The sequence below is a fragment of the Thalassophryne amazonica genome, chromosome 14, assembly GCF_902500255.1.
Source record: "Thalassophryne amazonica chromosome 14, fThaAma1.1, whole genome shotgun sequence".
Lineage (NCBI taxonomy): Eukaryota > Metazoa > Chordata > Actinopteri > Batrachoidiformes > Batrachoididae > Thalassophryne > Thalassophryne amazonica.
The window spans coordinates 10113080-10132962 of record NC_047116.1 but is presented as its reverse complement, the minus strand read 5'-3'; the positions used below and the strand labels follow the sequence as shown (position 1 = coordinate 10132962).

The 19883-nt window shown below is 40.6% G+C and overlaps 1 protein-coding gene across 4 annotated transcripts in view; it reads left to right on the top strand.

Moving 5' to 3' along the window:
- Positions 1-19883, top strand: part of kdm6a (lysine (K)-specific demethylase 6A) — a 100621-nt gene that overhangs the window by 56010 nt on the left and 24728 nt on the right. For 3 of the 4 annotated variants that reach the window (XM_034186705.1, XM_034186703.1, XM_034186704.1), the window contains exons 7-10: positions 10873-10927; positions 11233-11267; positions 12442-12535; positions 18131-18257. In XM_034186705.1, the coding sequence (XP_034042596.1) occupies positions 10873-10927; positions 11233-11267; positions 12442-12535; positions 18131-18257 (311 nt within the window). Of the gene's footprint in view, positions 1-5730; positions 5997-10872; positions 10928-11232; positions 11268-12441; positions 12536-18130; positions 18258-19883 lie in introns of those variants that run through there. The other variant, XM_034186706.1, reaches the window with a different exon arrangement.

The following is a 19883-nucleotide window of genomic DNA, read 5'->3' as shown; positions in this document are numbered from 1 at the left end:
ACAGGGACTTAGAAGAGAGAGAGAGACCTAATGTTTAATAAACCACATTTAACTGTTTTAGTCTGTGGTGCAGTTGAAGGTGCTATATTATTTTTTCTTTTTGAATTTTTATGCTTAGATTTTTACTGGTTATTGGTGGTCTGGGAGCAGGAACCGTCTCTACGGGGATGTGGTAATGAGGGGATGGCAGGGGGAGAGAAGCTGCAGAGAGGTGTGTAAGACTACAACTCTGCTTCCTGGTCCCAACCCTGGATAGTCACGGTTTGGAGGATTTAAGAAAATTGGCCAGATTTCTAGAAATGAGAGCTGCTCCATCCAAAGTGGGATGGATGCCGTCTCTCCTAACAAGACCAGACCAAATTATGGTAGTGATTGATTCATATGATTGATCATTGTCCTCAGTTTAAAGGAGACCTGCATTGAAAAAAATGCAGTCAGATTTTTTGAACAAAAAATGACTTACATTTACACATGAGATCCTTCTGAATGTAGTAAAGTAAATCTGCAGGCCCAGATCTGTCATTCAACGGAGAAATCTTCATTTGAAAATGACAAATTTACAGCTAACATTTAGCCCTCCGCAAACTGTCCCTCTCATCATGGACGCTGCCGAGACGTCACGGACAAGACCCTCCCAGCATGTATTGTGCCAATTGCAATTTGTACATTTACGTCAGTTTGCATCTGCACCTTTTTCTTGTCTTATACGGAAGGATCTAGTTTTTTTAAAACTTCATATTGTCTTGCGGCACGTTTGGTGAGTACACAGTTCTTTTGTTTGTGCTTGAAAATTATTTTGGGGACTTTTTCATACACCCGTTTGATTGAGTGGTGTCGCAATGAAAATCTACTGTCTTTCGCCTCCGGTACCATCGCGGGATATGGAGGCGAGACCTGCAAAGAATCCCAGTCATTAAAAATATATAAACCTCTCTCAGCGTCCATGGAGCTCTGGGGCTCCGATTGCCGAGACGTGCGGTGCTGTGGATTTTGCCGCAAGAAGTCTGTCCTTGCAGCAACAGGCGGCTGCTTCGCATTAAAACAGCGAGCGTAGCGGAGGCAGAGAGCGGGAGAGGAAGAACGGCGCCCGCTGTCGATGTCGTTGCTGATCTGAGCACACAGATCTGTATCTCACATTCATTGCAGCTTACTTTTGGATGTTGAAACCATGACGTGTATAAGTAACATTACTAACAGATAAAATCAATTTCAGTGCGGGATCGGACTCAAGGCGGGAGCACGTCGTCTTGTCCCTGACGTCATGGAAATGATACAGCTGTACAAACTGTTTTCAGAGAGGGCTAAATTTTAGCTGCAAATTTGTCATTTTTAAATGAAGATTTCTCCGCTGAATTACAAATTTGGGCTTACAGATTTACTTTACTGCATTCACAAGGGTCTTATAAATACATATGAGCTATTTCTTTCTGAAATCTGACCACATTTATTTCAATGCAGTTCTACTTTAAATGTCATGCCAATTTTGGTAAATTTGGTGCATTAAATTTGCCATAGTTTTCTCTGTTATTTTCCTTTTGAAATTTGTCATTTCAGTATGATCAATTTTATCAACTAAGGAATTGTAAGGACTGAAGACCGGCAAGTGATCACTTATGTCACGAATAAGTAGCCATTTATTCCTATTCTGTATTTATTTGTTCTTTATTCCATTGTCTTGAATGAATTTCAGTTGCTTCAGCTTCCAGTCACTGTTATGAATCTAAGTTTGTCAGTCTTGTTTTGTGTCTGTGTTGCTAGAATGGCCAGAGTAGATGACAACCCCATTGAGTCTGGTCTGCTGATGGTTTCTTCTATTAAAACTGAGTTGTTGTTTTTTTTTTTCTGTGGTGTTCTTGTCATTGTGCTTGTTCATTGGATGTGTTTGGTCTTGACTTTACTTATTGCAATTTGAGATGGTTGTTGTTTTGATGTGGCGCTGGCGTTCAGCAAGACTAATGCCCCCGATAGGTGAGTTTTGTTTCTGTAGTCTCGCCTGAACTTCTGTTTCTGATACACGCCCACTGAAGTGCCCAGTGCCTTGTGGGAGATTGATGGGCTGTTGAGACATTATGACGTCTCCTGCCCTGAAGGGTGGGGACGTGGCATCGAACAGGTACTTTTATTGAAAGAAATGTGCACAGAATATTGTTTTTTTACAAACCTGAATTTATTTTATTTTGTTTCATTTCATTTTTAAAACCAGCTACATTTTTTGTTCATGTAGCCTTTTTTGTTTTTGTTTTTTGGCTGCAAATTTGAAATCTCATGACATTTCTTCATGGAGTATAGAAAATTACAAAACTATACATCAATCAATAAAAGTAAATATTTGTATTATATGACTACATTAATAGCCCAAAATTAGTTGATGGAAATGTAGAAATGAATTCAAGACATTAATTGTCCCTTTTCATGACTTATCATTATGTATTTAAGCAGTTATTGATTGTTTTTCATCCTCCATCCTTGGTGACATACATGAATTTGTCCAAAAGCTACATTTTAATTTCAATCTGAAAATTAAAGCACAATGTAGTCTTTACCAATTACGGAGCAACATTGTGACTAAACATCAAAGGAAACAATTAAAGAAAAGTGATGCTTGTGTAGTTAGACACTGAAGGATTTAGGTCTGAGGATAAATAATAGATTATTCCATTTTTGCGTCCATCTGTCTGTCTGTGCTCAGCATCACTCTGGTCCTATTACTGCCAGAGTTTTCAAATTTACAGGGAGCGTTCTTTGGACACAGACCTTGGACAAGTTCAAAGATGGCTAACCTTGACCTATTCTAAAGTGTCAAAAGGTCACATTCTTTCTACACACTCTTTCATTAATTACATGCTTATATGGCAGAGGGTATTTTAGCATGTTGTTGTATTTATATTATAGAACAAAAAGAAGTTCTATCACATAACATTTACTGTTAATACCATATAATTGCTGCAAATTACGTTTCACATGCGCGCCTGATGTTTGATCTGCCGGCTTTATTTTTATATGCTAAAATATGGAGGCTCCAGGCGATGCTGTGCCTGTGTGTTGGTACAGTATTGAGCTCAGCAGGCTGCACGTCTTCACTCTGTTTTAGAGGCACCCCACCCTCTGAGTCCAGGCTCTTTGCCAGCTGCACAGATGATTGTCCCAGTTATGTGCAGAGAGCTGTGGGGAATAATGAGCACTGAGTGAGTTTAGAGGAGCAGAGATTTATTAAAGCTGGCACTGAAAGATGCAATAAGAGCTAACGGGTAAATGCCAGAAAATATACAGTGCTTCAGGTGATGTCTTTGGTGAGGAAGGGCGTTTGGGATGAGCTTTTATACAGGATGCAGATGCCTTCTTTTGTCTTTGATCTATGTGTCCTTTCATTGCTTTTTCTATTCAGAGCAAAAAATGAAAAATTTTGTCCCTGTGTCAAGGTTCTCCCCAGAAATTTTTAGCATAGCAGTGCTGTTGGCACTTATCACCCGAGGAGTGGTGCCCAACGTGCGCCGCTGGAGAGCTAAGTCCTCCTCTGGAGGAAGCTCTGTCATCTTGACTGTTTCAAGTTCAAATGGAGGTCATTTCCTGCATCTTCAACCTGCAGTCTTCTCTAAATATACTTAAGAGTATATTTAGAGACATAAGAAACTCTCCAACACCAAGTTCTTCTTATGATAGAATGTTATTTATTGCGCAGTACACTCTAAATATACCAAATAGCTTTGGAATTAACTTAATTAGACCATGATATTTTTTTACCTTTTACATACATGTTTCCAGATCATTGGACAACCAGATAGTTAAGCTCACAACAACATTTATTGAAACTGAGACAGGTACATGTACATTAAAATCATAGATTTAATTAAAAAAAAAATGCTGCATGGGACTTTCTTGTGTCATCCATGTATTTGTAATTAGATTAGACACTTACATTGAACTTATTAAATAAAATCAATCAATCAAGGAGGTTGTCCAGGACGTGATGTCATTGTTGCATGATTGTTGTGGCAACAGTGGCGCTCTTTCCGCATTGGTGAAGGTGCGCGTTTCACTCATGCTTTCACGTCATCGGGGATGTAGCAAATTTCAACAGAAATGGAGAGTTTTCACTTGTAAAAATGAACTACCACTACCAGGATAATTTAGTTGATGAAGAGTTAGCACACGGCGTGTCGTAACAATCACATTATTGTTGTTTTCTCATAGTAAGAGTTTGTAATTGTTAGTGATTTTCTGTGGCACCTGAGCTTCAAACATGCCACAGCAGATGGCCCGAAGCAAATGAACACCTAGACATTAACAACTGGGCCGGAAAAGCAGCCGGCTTGGAGAAGGGGTGCAGTCTGTAACAGACGGACGGTAACCGCGGCAGCATTTGGAGGAAGGATGTTTAATTAGTCAAGTTCCACAACAACACATGAGGATATTATATTATATTATATATATTTTCTGCCCTTTGCATGAGGGACTGCCACTTCAGTTTACGAACCAGCAAAGTTGGAGAAATTAATGGTCAAGTCCACGCCTGAGAGCTGTTGTGCGCACTGCGCTGCTCCATAAAATGACATGTAATGAGAAAGAAATAAAACCTGTCTGGTGTGAAACGGACGATTCTTTCTTGCCCGTAACAACAGACAAGAGTCCCGGTTAACAACTTTAGCCAGTAGAAAGGTGAGTCGCGATGAATACCTTTAAATGGCTTTGATGAAGGTAGATGAATGTCAGTAAACTTAGCACCATCTCTGACTACGGCCACTGTCATGACTAAATTGTCAAATCAAAAGAACATCGCGAGATGATGTCATAGTATAGCGATGCTGTTATGAACTATAATGGCACAGCGTCATTATTCCATTGTATGGGAAGAACCCTGTTTCTTCATTGGTTTCCACAAAGAGATTAATATTTCTGGAGAATATTGTTGGAATTCTATTAATTATAAAGAATTCAAAAAATTTTTGAGTATGCTAATAGAGTGTAGATAAGGCCGGAAAGTGTTGCATTGTGTTGTTGTGGATTTAGACAAAACTTGTGACAGGGTGCAGAAAGAGAAGTTGTGGTATTGTATGAGTAAGCCGGTAAAGAAGTATGAGTGGGTGGTGCAGGATGTGTATGAGGACAGTGCATGATGGTAAGATGCCGGATTGTTTCAAAGTTGGAGGTGGGATGCAAAGAATCAGCTCTGAGCCCTTTGCTTGAAGTGGTGATGAACAAGATAAAGGACAAGATCAGGCAGAGGTTTCCATGGACTATGATGTATGCAGATGACATTGTTGTCTGTTGTCAGGGTAGGAATCAGGTTGAGGTGATCCTGGAGAGGTAGAGGTATACTCTGGAGAGACGGGGAATGAAACTTGGTCAAAGCAGTGAGAGGGACGTTGATGGAGTGGTGATGATGTAAAGAGTAGAAGTCATTTTTTTTACAAGTAGGAAGTAGGAATGTTGGTCCACGTGCTAACTGTACTGTTTGTGCACAAGGAGCTTACTGTTTGATACGTTACCCAAATCTGGGTTTAACTCTTCCACATTATCTGCTGTGTGCGCAAGTGTTCAGCCGAGTGCCCGACTGTTCTAATTTAGGCAGGGAGGGACAGCGAATTAGATTGCAGCGCGTGTGCAAGCGGTGTGTAGTTGTCAGGTGATGAGTTCTCTCCAGCGGCTTGCAGCTTTCGTGAAGAGCTCTGCGCTGAGACAGGATTGGGGGGGTACGCCTGCCTGTTTCTGCTTTGAGGTATTGTGTGTCATCCCTCTGCACTCTCTACTGCAGCCGTCTCCTGAATAGTAATCAGCGACACCGGGATAGAAGAGGGGAAGTGAGGGAGGGTGAGGAAGCTCAGAATGAGAGAGGCGACGAGGGAGGTGAGACATGGAGAGGGAGGTGGAATGCCAGGCTGACGATCCTGCTGCATTATCTGTCTGGTGGTAAAGCAAATGTGAAACGGAGTGAAGGCTGGAGGAGACGGAGGACAGGACCTACAGGAGGATGCAAGGGCTTCCAGGAGGGGTGTGAGGTGCCAACAGTCTAGGTAATGCTTGTGTTTGTGTTGGAATGACCCCTTTGATATTGAGGGTGTTTTAGACACGAGTTCTATTTGAAGCGGATTGTCTATTGTTTTTTTGGGGGGTTTTTTTTGTGTGTGTGTGTGTGCGTGAGCCGGACGCTCCAGTGGCCCAACGCAAAGAAGGATCAAGCTCTACTTTTCTCCTTATTGTCTGTGCAGAGGCTGCTGCAGGTCTCGGGAGTCCTCCTCCATCGTGCGTGTGGCAGCGAGTTTTAGCCTTGATGGCAGCTGCTGATTTAAGGTGTCAGGGTTGCAGCAGGTTTGTTTATTTGTTTTTGTTTTGTTTTTCTTTTTAATCCACTAAAAATAACGGCCGGGGGCACGGTGACCCCCGGCAGCACAGTCTGTTCTTCATTCTCATGCTGCTTCACATGTCTGAAAGAGAGCTTTTACTGACCCACATAAGAGATTCTGATGGAACCGTTACATGCACGATGCTGTGTGTCGCTGCATTGTGTCGTAGCGCCGTTGCATTGCAACCTGTCACCTTGAAGCTGGTTATGGCTGCTTGAGTTTCCCTCCACAATTTTTCTGCTGGTTGCAGCATTTCAAGTTTCCTTTAATCATAGTGCATGCACAATTTATTTATTTTTAATGCAGCCTTGAGGTCACAGTAACTGATAAGTGGCATTTATCTTCTGTAAACGCCTTATGCAGCGCTATCAGGGCCCTGGCTGGTACATTACTGGGCACCGCTCAGACGGCTCTGCAGCCGTGTGACGTTCTCTCCAGCTAATCTATCCACTGACCCTTGATGTGGATATTAGATAGCAGCTTGCCACGCCTCAGCAGCTTAGCCTCTGCAGAGATCTGGTTTGCTCAGCAGCGCTGTTTTAATGGCACTGTTGATGGGTCTGCATTATGTCCAACCACCTCGATGCCGGGATTTAAGCCTGTGACACCAAACATTATGGTCCTCTTGTTCATAAGGCAAGTGGGACGATATTTTTACTCATCCTATTCGAAACTAGAATAGCACTCGTAGAGTGCATATCTCCATCAACAAACCACATCGAGCACTGTACTTATATATATTATAATAGCCAAATGGCTTCTGTGTGCATGTGTGTGTATGCATACTTGCGTGTTTATAGCTTTGATCACACAAAAACCGGGGAGAGCTGACATTTGCCGTTTGGTATGCTTATGTATTTTGGGTCAAGGATGCACGCTGCGAAAATGGAAAGTTGATAGGACAAATATTTTTGAGAAATTAGCAATTTTAACTAACCAGTAAGCAATGGATATTGTTCTGCAGTGCACCATGGGAGTTCAAGGTTTTGATGTTTTACATGTTATTGTGATTTGTGTTAGTTTAACAGTGTTGTTAGTGTTGTTGATTTATTGTTTTTGTAGTTCAATTGGTTTAGTCAGCTTAGTTAAGTGTTATGTTGCTGTTACCATGGGTGACTTAAGTCTCATGTTGGTACCATGAGTGAAATGTGTAGTGCATTTAATGTCTTCCGCCACCGTCTTTGTTTGTCAAATTGAAAGCACCTGCTTACAGCAGCTGTGCGTGTGTGCAACTTCAATCACAGAGAAACTGGGACAGCTGACATTTGCTGTTTGGTATTTTGGTTCAAGGATGAACGCTGCGAAAATGGATCGCTGATAGGACAAATATTTTTGGAGAAGCTTCAGATAGCTAACAACACTGAACAATGGATGTTGCTAACTACTTTTTGGACTCACTCCATTCCAGTAGGGGCAGTAAGTCATATTTATATTTAAAGCGTGAGTACTGTGAGTGATTTTTATTTAGTCAGTTCAAAGTAAGTACATTATATAATTGTAAATACTTTTAAAATACATGGATAACACAAGAAAGTGAAAACTTATTTTTATTGTGGTCCATTTAAAAACAAAATGACAAAATAGAAGTAAAAATAAACATGTCCGCTGTATTTTACACTAAACACCACAAAGCAAGACAGCAACATGCAATGTTTGCAAAGCTGTTGTACAGAGAGGCGAAAGCTCCGTCGCGACCCACAATACAGCAAATTTTTGAAAACATTTGAAAAAGCGCCACATTAAAGAGCACAAGGATATTTTTTTTTTTCTTTTAGCCGGGACCAGAAAGTCAAAAGGAGCCAGTCGGAAGGGTGCAACGATTTCCCCAGACTGACTCCAAATATGAGTAAATTAAGTACTTTTATTTGTGTTTTTTGGTGATTTCTTGTTGCATTTTGGAAATGTGGAAATGGGCTTCATCCTGAAAACAGTACAGTACTCAGTACAGTACAAAACAGTACTCGGGGAGTGTGGGCCATCTGGTGTTCAAGAGATAAAACTTCACCCACTGACCCAACAGTAAATAAAAGTACTTAATTCTTTCACCAAAACATCAAATGTAAACTTGTATCTCATATGTTCCTTCTGGGAAATTGCAGCTGAACTTTCAGGTCTTCTTTTTAAGAAAACCCTCCTCTATACCACTTCATCATGAAGCTTTATAACTGGGGATACAAAATATCCTCATATAAAACCAATAGTAATAATAATTATTAATGCAAACAGAGGTCTGGTATCGGAATAGTATCGGTATCGGCAGATATCCAAATTCAGGTATTGGGATCAGATTGGTGTGCCCTAGTGGAAAGGTGGGGTATGGGCCAAGGAAGAAACATCAACTTTTTTTTCAGCAGACACACACACACACACACACACTTTCTTTAACATTGCTTTAACATTTTTAAGTAACAAAATTCTGAGCTACTCCCCTCAATCAGATCTGCTCTGTAACTGTAACTCTGCTATACATTATTTTACCAGTAGATGTCAGTAGTTTTGAATGAGCTGTGAGATGTTGCTTTAAGTCATGAAGCTTTTGGTGAAGCATTTGGCTAGAAGACTCCTCACCATCATTACTTCCTGTTTGTTGTTGCATAATGTTCATTATTATGAAATAGTCACACCAGATTCCATCTTCTAAGACAGTACTGCAGTGGAGTACTGGCATACTGTCCTGACAAAATCTGAGCATAAAGTTACGTTGTCCTGAGATGTAAATACAACAGGTAGGGTGACATCATTCATAGGAGCTGAGGTTGTTGTTAATGATGCAGAGAAGCTAAAGAATTTGACCACTTTAAACTACAAATTTGCACTGTCCAGTTTGGCAAAAGTAACAGAGTCAATAAGTCATGAAGATGACCTATATGTTATGGATAAGACGCGGATTGAGGAGCGTTGTTAATGATGCAGAGAAGCTAAAGAATTTGACCACTTTAAACTACAAATTTGCACTGTCCAGTTTGGCAAAAGTAACAGAGTCAATAAGTCATGAAGATGACCTATATGTTATGGATAAGACGCGGATTGAGGAGCGGTCCAGTATCTGACTGAACCCAGCATGAAATAATCAGAAGCAGTTCCAAAAAGAAAACACATTTATTTTTCTCCCTTTGTGCTATACATGAAATACTAAATAATTATAGTTCTGGTGAGGTGAAAAGGCGGCGCACTCTCTCAGCGTCTCAACAGTCGGAGTCCGAACGTTCAGGACTCAGGAGTTCCGCCAACACCCCCCCCCCCCCCCCCCCCCCCCCAAGGTGACTTTCCCAGACTGTACTCTGCGAAGGAGGAACAGAGATGAGATTATTCAACACTTATTACTACAAAATATTGCTTAGAGGCAAACTTATCAGCTACACGTTTAGGTCTGGTTTCAAAACTTAGTTCAAAGAGGCTGCTGCTCACAGCTAGTGGAGGATCATTAATCCGCACGCCACTGCCGTGAGGAGCACGCCGTACAATTTCCACCAATAATTACTTATAGCTGCGTATAAACGCCAATTTACATTCATGGATAAACCTTTCAGAATATTCACCTCTGTCGTGTGCTGACAACGTTTGCCTCTCACCCTCGTCCTCCTTCACAGGCGCGATGTCAGACTCTGAAACGGCCCTCAGCGTCCCCACACGGTCGTCACAAGGTCGTATTCTCCGGCAATCTTATCCAACTCACTGCTGGTTTAAATGTAGTTCTTCATCACTACATTGGTACCAGCTGGAAGTCCTCAGATCTGCACGTGAACATCACAGGTGTCGTGGATTGTCCTGATAGAGAGCCGCACGAGAATGCAACAGGTGCAGCCAATCATCGTAACAGAGGAGAGAGACTCTTCTGCAGCACATTTTCCTCAGAGAACAGCCCCAAATCACCTGGGAAGGAAAATAAACACAAAACAACCCAACCTTGTCCAGCCAAACCCCCCCAAACACACAACACTATAGCTGTCATTTGGTCAAGAATTAATATTGAAACGTACAACTCTGCAGACTCTATGGTGAAAGATGGGAAGTTCTATGGTATAGGAGTTGGACTACCCATATATAGACCTGAGTTTGATTCTCTGTCTGTCTGTTTCACACAACCTGTCCTGCATCCTTGGATAAGGCATTTCATCTGCATCATCCCAGTTCATGCATCTGTAAATGTCCTTGGCTGGGGAAGTGACACATGGACCCTGTCCGTGGATTTATAAAACTTTGAGTCCCTTTGTGCTATGGTGTCTGGGGATCAGTTGCATGAGTTATTGCCAGCAGAATGACAAGAACAAAATATTAGTGTTTAATTATAAGCATATCTACCTGTAGCAGCCAATAAATGTGTCCCTCAGGGCCCAAGGTTGACGTCTTCAGGTTTTTGTGTGAGCGACGGCCAAAAACCTGCTTATTTATTGTACAGTGATATACGATGCTCACGGGGGAGAAGCTGGATCCAAACAGTTATTGGCCTATGAATCGATCTTAATTATGTTTCTGTAGATCGAACTGTTGTTGTTTCAGTTTATAACTGTGACTCCCCGTTTCTCCGCAGCATTTTCAGCTGGCTTTGATTGATTCCAATCCCTGCACTTTGTCCAAAGCTGAAAGTAAGTTGCATTTGCTTTACAAAACAAAACAAAAAAAACCCTTACAGGCTATATAGAAACCAGTTCCACATGTTGGAGTAAAATATTAGATTTGATGTTCCAGCTTGCTGGCGGTACATCGCTCTTATTTAAAGGCCGGGACTCTTCCTCACCGCTGTCGTTTCCAAGGCCGGTGTTGCCTAGGAGACTGCACACGGAGGCAGAACGGGAAATCCATGCGGACACTTTGCATGTAGACACTGGTTTTTATGTGCACATTCCCTTGGCTAATTGTTTCTTTGTGTTTTTTTTTTTTCTTCCAACAGTTCAGTTCCACATTGCCCATTTATATGAGATCCAGGTAAGTTCCACTTAGTCTTTTGATATTAGGGATGTTTTGTGTCATAAATCAAACTGGTGTTTATCTCCTTGCAGTTGATGAGTGTGTAGAATTTGCAGTATGACCTCAGCAGTAAAGCACACATCATCCTCTGAACCACACATTTAAATGCAATGGAAAACTAAAAATAAAAAATTTAATATTTGTCCATTGTGGACGTTTGATTTGGAAATTTTCTTAAACTGTATAAATTTCTTTGTAAGAAAAATGATAAATCTTACTGCTTACTATATTTTCCAGAGTATAAGTTATCAGATCATTAATTTGGGATTTTTGTGCTGTGTTGTTGTGTATTTCGTATTTGCATTTAGTCTTTTGTTTTGTCCTTTGGTTCCTGTAAAAGTCCAATATGAATGTCATTTTAATTATTATCATGAAGGAAAAAAAATGTCATTTTGGTACAGACGTCACAGGACCTCCCAGACTAGTTAATAATAATAATGACAACAATAAAAATGGCATCTTAATTCATATCCCTGGATTTTCCCCCATTTAATCTGTTTCATGGCATTGTAGATTAAAATTTTTTTTTTTTTTTTTTTTTTTTGCTTGGGTTTGTTTTATTTTTATTTTATTTTACCTGAATTATTAGTTGAAGAAAATGTGACATTTGAGAATGTGAACTTACAAATCTTCCAAAGTATGCTAACCTGATATCTAGCCCTTTTCCACAGAGCACCGCTCCTTTCCGTTTCATCCCGGATAGCAAATCGGGGTGCATTTTGAAACATTATAGTAACTCCGTGATCCATCTTTTGCAGATATTGACCAAAAGTGTTGTATATAATATATTATGTTATATGCAATGTACTTAATGTATATTGTATGGGGAAGTACCTTTGCAACTTATATAAACAAAATGTTTATTCTACAAAAAAAAATTGAATAGCTACTTATTCAAAATATTGTGCTCCAAGTGCACTTCTGTTTTTTTTTTAATTGCAGCTCTTAAATAGCTTCCATATAAATATTTTCCTGACCTGTACTTTTGTTTTCAGAGCTCTCTATAATATCAAGTGAGGTCTTTAGACTCTTTGTGTCTGTCTGGAGAGAGAGAGAGCCATAAAACCCAGCAACTGTCTTAAACAACCTCTGTGTCCGTCCGGCCTCATTAGCCTCCCTGTTCTGCCCACAGAAGAAACACAGAGCAGCGAAAGAAGCATACGAGAGTCTCCTACAGACGGAAAATCTTCCTGCACAGGTGAAGGCAACAACACTGCAACAACTTGGTGAGTGCCACTTCCACGTATCGGCCAAAACGCATCACCAGTTAAGAGCTTAGTCAGATGTCTCTGTGTCTTATCTGCATAAACTTAAAGTACAGCAGAGAAATACTGAACATACATCTGCTTCAGGTAGGATCACACTTTTTTCTTTCTTTTTCTTTTTTCTTTGTGTTTTTTTTAATTTTTTTTATTTTACCCTTTTCAGCTGAGGGCAGGGCAGAGGTTCTGTGGCTACATGTGTGCTTGAAGAAAACTCATGAAAGTTTTTGTTGTCTTGGAGTTTCTCAGCTGAACTGGACACAGTAGATGAGAGGAATGATGCAAAAACAAAGCATTTCAGTAAAAACCAATTGAATTCATTGATATCCATGGATGGGGCCCCCCTGGTTGTCTCCCAAGTTCGGTCTTCCAGGCATGTCCTACTGGGAGGAAGCCCTGGGGAAACTCTGGACATACTGGAGGGGTTCTATTTCTCGAGCTGGCTTGGGAATGCCTCGGGATCTCCCAGGAAGTGTCAGAGGACTTGGCAAAGGACTGGGAAGTATGGAATGGGCTGCTTGGTCAGCTGCTGCTGCAACCTAGACCTGGATAAGCGGCAGTACATGAATGAATGAATGAATGGATGGATATGTTTTACAGGGTTCTCACCAGTCCGTTACGTTGCTATAATAAAATAATTACACTGCACTTGGGCCGTTATGTTGTTTTTGAGGGTGTGTAATGGGAAAATAATCATTTCTCTATGTTGGTTGTGGAGCCGCTGGTTCAGATTAGAAACAGCGTATCCACAATTTAATCAGCCTGTATCAAAGCCATTTCTGCCTTTTCCACTGATTAAAGTCTCTAAACGGGACTCTTATGTTTTTATTTGTTTGTCATTAACATGCTTTTTTTTGTTGTTGTTGTTGGGCAGCCAACGACGCGGATATCCGCCTTGGACTGGAACATTAATATCTCCCGCTTCTCTGGTTCCTAAACTAAACTTAGTGTCTCTCATGAAAATAATAATCATAATGATAATATCATCCGCTCCGTGTGTTGTGGGATTTGTTGCAGCTCTGCCGAGTAAAGGTGGAGAGACGGATGATTCTGTAATCAATAACTTCAAAGCGAATCACCATTTTAAATCAAATGACACCTCTTTTCAAACATTGTAAAACAGACTAACTACAACTCACCAAATCTGTTTTTCCCCAAAATGAGACGTCCTCCATTCCATCGGGGAGAACTTATCCCGGTGTTACAGTCTGAGCACAGCTGCGCTGCAGCGCTCCAGGTGCGAGTATTGTAGGGAAGGCTGGGGCCAAAGTACCGTTTTACATTTATATCCCTCTGAAACACTGTTGCCTGCATTTTGAGGGCCAAATTTTAAGTAAAGCCATAGTTGTTTTGTTTTTTTTTTATCTTTGTTACAGCCTCACTTTAAAGCCAAAAGAAACGAGGCCTCAGACCAAAACATGGAAGAGTATAGAAATGTGTCACTGCACTGGAGCTAATTTGGAAGAGTATAGAAATGTGTCACTACACTGGAGCTAATTTATACACAGCAGTTTACTATAGAAAATCCTTTTTTTTTTTTAAACTTCAAGATTAATTTCTGATTACGATTTTGAAGTAAAAAAAAAAAAAAAAAAACACCAAAGAAGGCCCTTTATAAGCCCATAAAGCAAAAGCTTCAGCGGGGTTGAAACCTAAGCAGTCCCTGAACCCCCGGCTTCTTAAGGTGATTTTTTTTTTTTTTTATCCCATTATGTTGAGAAAAAAAATCCTGCTGAGAACCCTGTTTTATGGATCCATGATGTTACCACTGTTTTATTTCTGTGCCACCTTTTCCATTATTAATCCACATTTATATACAGTGACATTTAGGGTCATATTAGACTTTCTAAATATGTTTTTTTGGACAGTATGAAAGCCTGAAGAGTTGTACTTTTTCCAGGCTTTGTGCCTTTGTTTTTGAAAAGACAGGAGTGATAGTTGGGTGGGACAAGCTCACATTGTTTAACAGTCCTAAGTAACTCTAACATTGACAGACGGATCTCCAAAATTTATTATCTCTCCCCAATACAAAGAGTTTGGTCTGTCCATGAATCTTGTAAAGAGAATTCCAAAACTATTTCAGGTATTTCAACCAAATTTCACACAGTGGTAGCACACCACCTGAGGATGTGCTTGAACAAAAATAGTTCCTGTCCAAAATCCTCATGAGGAGATAATTGGACGTTTGTGTTTAAATAATGCATCATGCCGTGTGATACCGACTTCCAAAGTGCAAATCCCACTAATGTCCTTTATGGATTTTAAGGAAACTTCACACATTGACAGCACACAGTGTCCAGATGTTAATGAAGGGAAATAATTGTTTTCAAGGGTAGAAGATTACTTTTGTTTATTTTTAATCTTATAATGCACCATATTTGTCAATTACCCGTCCAGATGTTGACCAGTTTGTCCACTCCACTGGTTGGTGGATTTCACTCACCCCACATTAAGATGTGCATGAAGGAAAATATAACCTAACGGCTACAAGGGAAGGTTTTTATTATTATTATTTTTTTTAATTAATTGTATTTGTCCGTTGCTTGTATAAACATATCTGTTGGGCTCTTTATTACAAGAGTTGACCACTTTGTTAATTTAGGTGTGTAATCACAAAAGACCCACTACCACAGATATGTAGAGCAGGTGCCTCAGTGGGGAAGGAGTTGGGCTACCAATATGTAGACCTGGGTTCAATTCCTGGTCACGGTGTCCCATCCAAGATTCATAGACTCTCATTTACTGCACATTATGAAATCCAGAGATAAAAACCGGCACCAGTGGTCCTCCACATGTACCTTTTTCTTATAGGATATAATTGAATTAATTTAATCATCTTATAATGCACCAAGTCACAGCAACAGTTGCCCCAGGGTGCCCCACACAGAACAGTTCAAAAAGAAAATTTAAAATAAGTGAGTAAATAAAAAATTCAAATGCATAAGTAAAAACACAAGTAAAAGAATAAAAGATAAGAAAAAATAAGCTATTCATATGAAAGAGAATAAAAATACATATAATATATAATATATGTATACACGGTTGGATCCAGAGTGAAAATCTGACAGATGCATTTTTGCCCAATGATAAAATAAAAATCGTATGCGTCTTGTTATTCAATAATCTTCATTCTTTTATTTGGCTTTTTGTTATCGTGCGACTGTGAGACAGTCAGAGTCCATGCACATTTTTACGTCAAGACTTAAAGCCTATTTTTATTCTCTTTCTTATGAATACTTTTTATTTTTTTTATCTGTTTTATTCTTTTACTTCTGTTTTTAATTATGTATTTGAATTTTTTAATTTTTATTTATTTATTTTAATTTTTATGTTGAACTGTTATGTGAGGCACTTTGAAACAGATTTTGTTGTGATTTGACGCTTTATAAGCCGATTAAATTGAACAACATTTTATTGAGTCTTAAAGTAAATACATATGAAATTGGTCACTGGATCTTAAACTTTGGACATAATGAACTCTACTTGGTGGATCCTTGATCTCTGGACATAAATAGGAATAAACAAAATCTGTAGTTTTTGTCAAAAGCATTTCCTTTCAGATATTATTGGCATGAATGTCTTTCCATATATCTGAGCTTAGCTCTTACAGCATGTCAGGATGTAATTTATAAAGAAATACAGCACGTCTCATTTTGGGAGGAAAAAAAAAAACATTTTAGTCGATTGTAGTTTCTTGTCTGTATTACATTTTGTAAGAGGTGTCATTTTATTTAAAGCGGCAATTCATCCATCCATTTTCTTCCGTGGCAATGCATTTTGAAGTTATTAATTCCGACCAGACTCTGTCTCGGCAGAGAGCCGCGCAGCGTTTGAAGCTGTGCCAACGGAACGGAGGAAGATTCTAGTTTCTTGACTGCAACAAGCATCCCAGTTAGTGACTTTAATACACACACACGTGACTCATGATATTTTAATGGCTTTGAGAGGGGTTAAGAAGCGGACTTGCCGTTTCTGAAGAGCAGCAAATCAAAGAACCAACGAGCTAGTGGTTCAAAGCATTGCTTCAATGGTTCACGGTTCAAAGTGGAGTCGCACTGCAGATACGATTGATTGCAGACCCGCTGCAGACCAAATCATGAATATCCGACTTTATTTGTGCGTCCGTATGACTCTGAAACTTGGAAAAATCTGTATAATTTATGGACAATCCATATAGGTTGACATGTATGGTCGGAAAACCACCGAAAATGTAATTTCAGTCATCATAGAATGCCTTTCAAACACACTATTGTCTGAAAACTATTTATAAACCACTCACCGTTTCTTGCTGAAATAAGCGCCCAATTTTCCTTGCACTACTTTTTTCCTGGATGCCATGATCATCTACTCGACTGGACTGACTCTGTTTGTTTGATCCAGTTTGAATGCGTACACCTGCGTGGTGCATTGTGGGATCAAATCAAAAGCTGTGTTCACCGCGGGGACATGTTCAGCACTATTTGGGATTATTCGAGTTTTTTTTTTTTTTTACCGATGACGAACGGTGCATTAAAAAAAATCTGACCGATGCAACTGCATTGGTCCAAACCGGTCTGAATCCGGGCCTGTGTATACATGCTGATGGAGTGGTGGGGAGAGGGGGGTATTGTTTTGAAGGTTGCTCACAGATCTGAACTTTTAAAGATCTATGAATCATACCAGCCACACGTGTACCAGTGGTCTCCAAAGGGGATCGGTTGCACTGAAAACTGATCCTCTCAGATTCATTTGAATGAAAAAGGGGCAGTACTTTTCCATCTGATGCACACAATCTAAAGGCTTCATAATGAGGCCTTACATTCACCTGTTCACATACTGATGTCGGCGTACTGCCATGCAAGCTGCTTGACTGCACACAAGAAGCAGTTTGGAGATTAGGACCTCACTCAATGGTGCCTTGTGCCTGGTTCACACGGCAAGATTTTAAAAATTGTCTGTAGGTTTTCAATACCTAAGACCCCCCACACACGGTGATTAAAAAATCATAGATGTAACCGTTTTGGTCGTACAGTGTGTGGTGTGCAGCCACACAGTAAAGACAACACAGCACACACGAACAGATTTCACTCATGAACATTCTCAGGTCAGACGGGAAATCTCACAATACCTCGAGATCAAACTCGACTTTGGAGTAAACAATTTTGGATTCCCCTCCGTGCTTCAGTCACCTCGCTTTCTGATTGGCTACACGTCACATTCAGTAGGCTGCGTGCCTGATAAGATTAACTTTAGAGCCATCACGATACTGTGGGCTTCCTTAAGATTGTCTGAAGGGGTAGATCGGGCCAAAAATCAGCAGAATTATCTTTCTGTGTGAACCAGACATTAGTGAGATGCCTGCCTGAAGGGGAATTCTACTGATGACCCTCTGGTCACATCCCTGCCGCTCTAACCTCCAGGTCTCCACCACCTTAAATCCCTTGCTGAGATCATGAGGTTGTTTGAAAACTGGCACATGTTGGCAGTCCCTGACTTCGACCAAAGTGTGCTGTTTTCTCTTTAGATGTTGCAGCCGGATCCTGGTAGGCTCACTCCTTCTGGTGTCGTCTTGTCTTTCAGGCTGGATGCATCACACAGTGGAGCAGCTGGGAGATAGAAGCACCAAGGACAGCTATGCCATCCAGTGTCTGCAGAAGTCTCTAGAAGCAGACCCAAACTCTGGCCAATCCTGGTACTTTCTCGGCAGGTAAGGCAAACAAGGGCGTGAGTCTTTGTGTGCTAAAAAGGCTTGTGGTCTGACCTGTTGGAGCTTGGCAGGTTATGTGAGCGCTGAACAGACTGGTTGTTTTGTTTGGGAGCCGTCTGCCATTGTGCCACGATTAAAAAAATATCAGATACTAGAGTTTGAATTGGTTTGACAGGGAATGCGTTCAGTAGGCGTTGGTGTGTTCTTAACTCCTCCTGCTGTTGGTTTTGCCTGAAAGGGGAATAATCAGGCGAGAGTCACAGGTGTTGGATTGGCAGATATATGACCTCCCCTATCTGACCCAGTAGGTGTTGTCTAGCCAACATCCTGGAGCCATAAAATTCTGTCCGTGTAGCACATGGTCTCTGTTCTTCTCTCTGGACACAGGTTCCTGTGGTTTTTGTGCTCGTTAAAGTAAAATAATGTCATTAACATTAGTGAAATGCCTGCCTGAAGGGGAATTCTACTGATGACCCTCTGGTCACATCCCTGCCGCTCTAACCTCCAGGTCTCCACCACCTTAAATCCCTTGCAGAGATCATGAGATTGTTTGAAAACTGGCACATGTTGGAAGTCCCTGACTTTGACCAAAGTGTGCTTGGAATCGCACTGTCTCTCTCTGTGCTCTTTACTTCCATTCCTGCCTCCATCTTGGACCAGTTTCATGTGGAGGCAGCAACAGGAACTGGTGGTTCATGGATATTACAGAATAATATCTCATTCCATATATTACCAACCTTATTAAAAAAAAAAAAAAAAAAAAAACAACAACAAAAAACAGGTGTCCACAACTTTAAACATCTCTGGTCTGAAGGAGTGTTTTTTTTTTTTGCCCTATTTGTCTGCACCTTGTGGAGACTGATGTGCGCAGGGTTGCTGTTACTAAATGAGGTTTGAGTTTGATAAGTGTCAGTTTGGTGTAACTTTTTTTGTTTTTGTTTGTGTGTGTGGGGGGAGGGGGGTTGTCACCTGAGGATGTGGCTGCAGCCACATAACCGGTGTCGTAGACCGAACAGTCGCCCCCTAAAAATCACTCCGCCCTGCCTTCACTGCGCATGCGTCATTTGGGACCACAGCAGCACATCTGAGAGAGTCTCTGCACCCAAAGTGATCAACGGAGTTAATAAGGTGATTGTCAACCATCAGATGACAAAGTGAAACCTCTTGAATCATCCTGACATCGATTTTAAGCAGACACGAGGTGATAATTAGCAAAATGCTGGTGATGCTCAGAAATGATGCTGCTGAGCTCCGAAATGACGCATGCACAGTGAAGGCAGGGTGAACCAATTTTTAGGGGCGACTGTTCGGACTGCGACACCGGACATGCAGGGAAGAGTGTTGTTTTTTTGTTTTTGTTTTGTTTTTTTTTGGCCTTATTTATTGTTGTCCAGTGGAGTACATTTTATTTATTTATTCAATTATTTGGGAAATGCTGAGGAGCACATTTTTTCATCTGTCAGGTGCAGAGAGCACTTTTTTTTTGTTTGTTTGTTTTTGAATTGCATCCCCCAGTTCACAGAGATCACCCAGCCTTCACCATCCCATACTCCGATTTTCAGATATGCACAAAAAAGAAAAAAGAGGCTTATCTCTGTGGAACCTTATAGAACAGCAGGGGGAAGA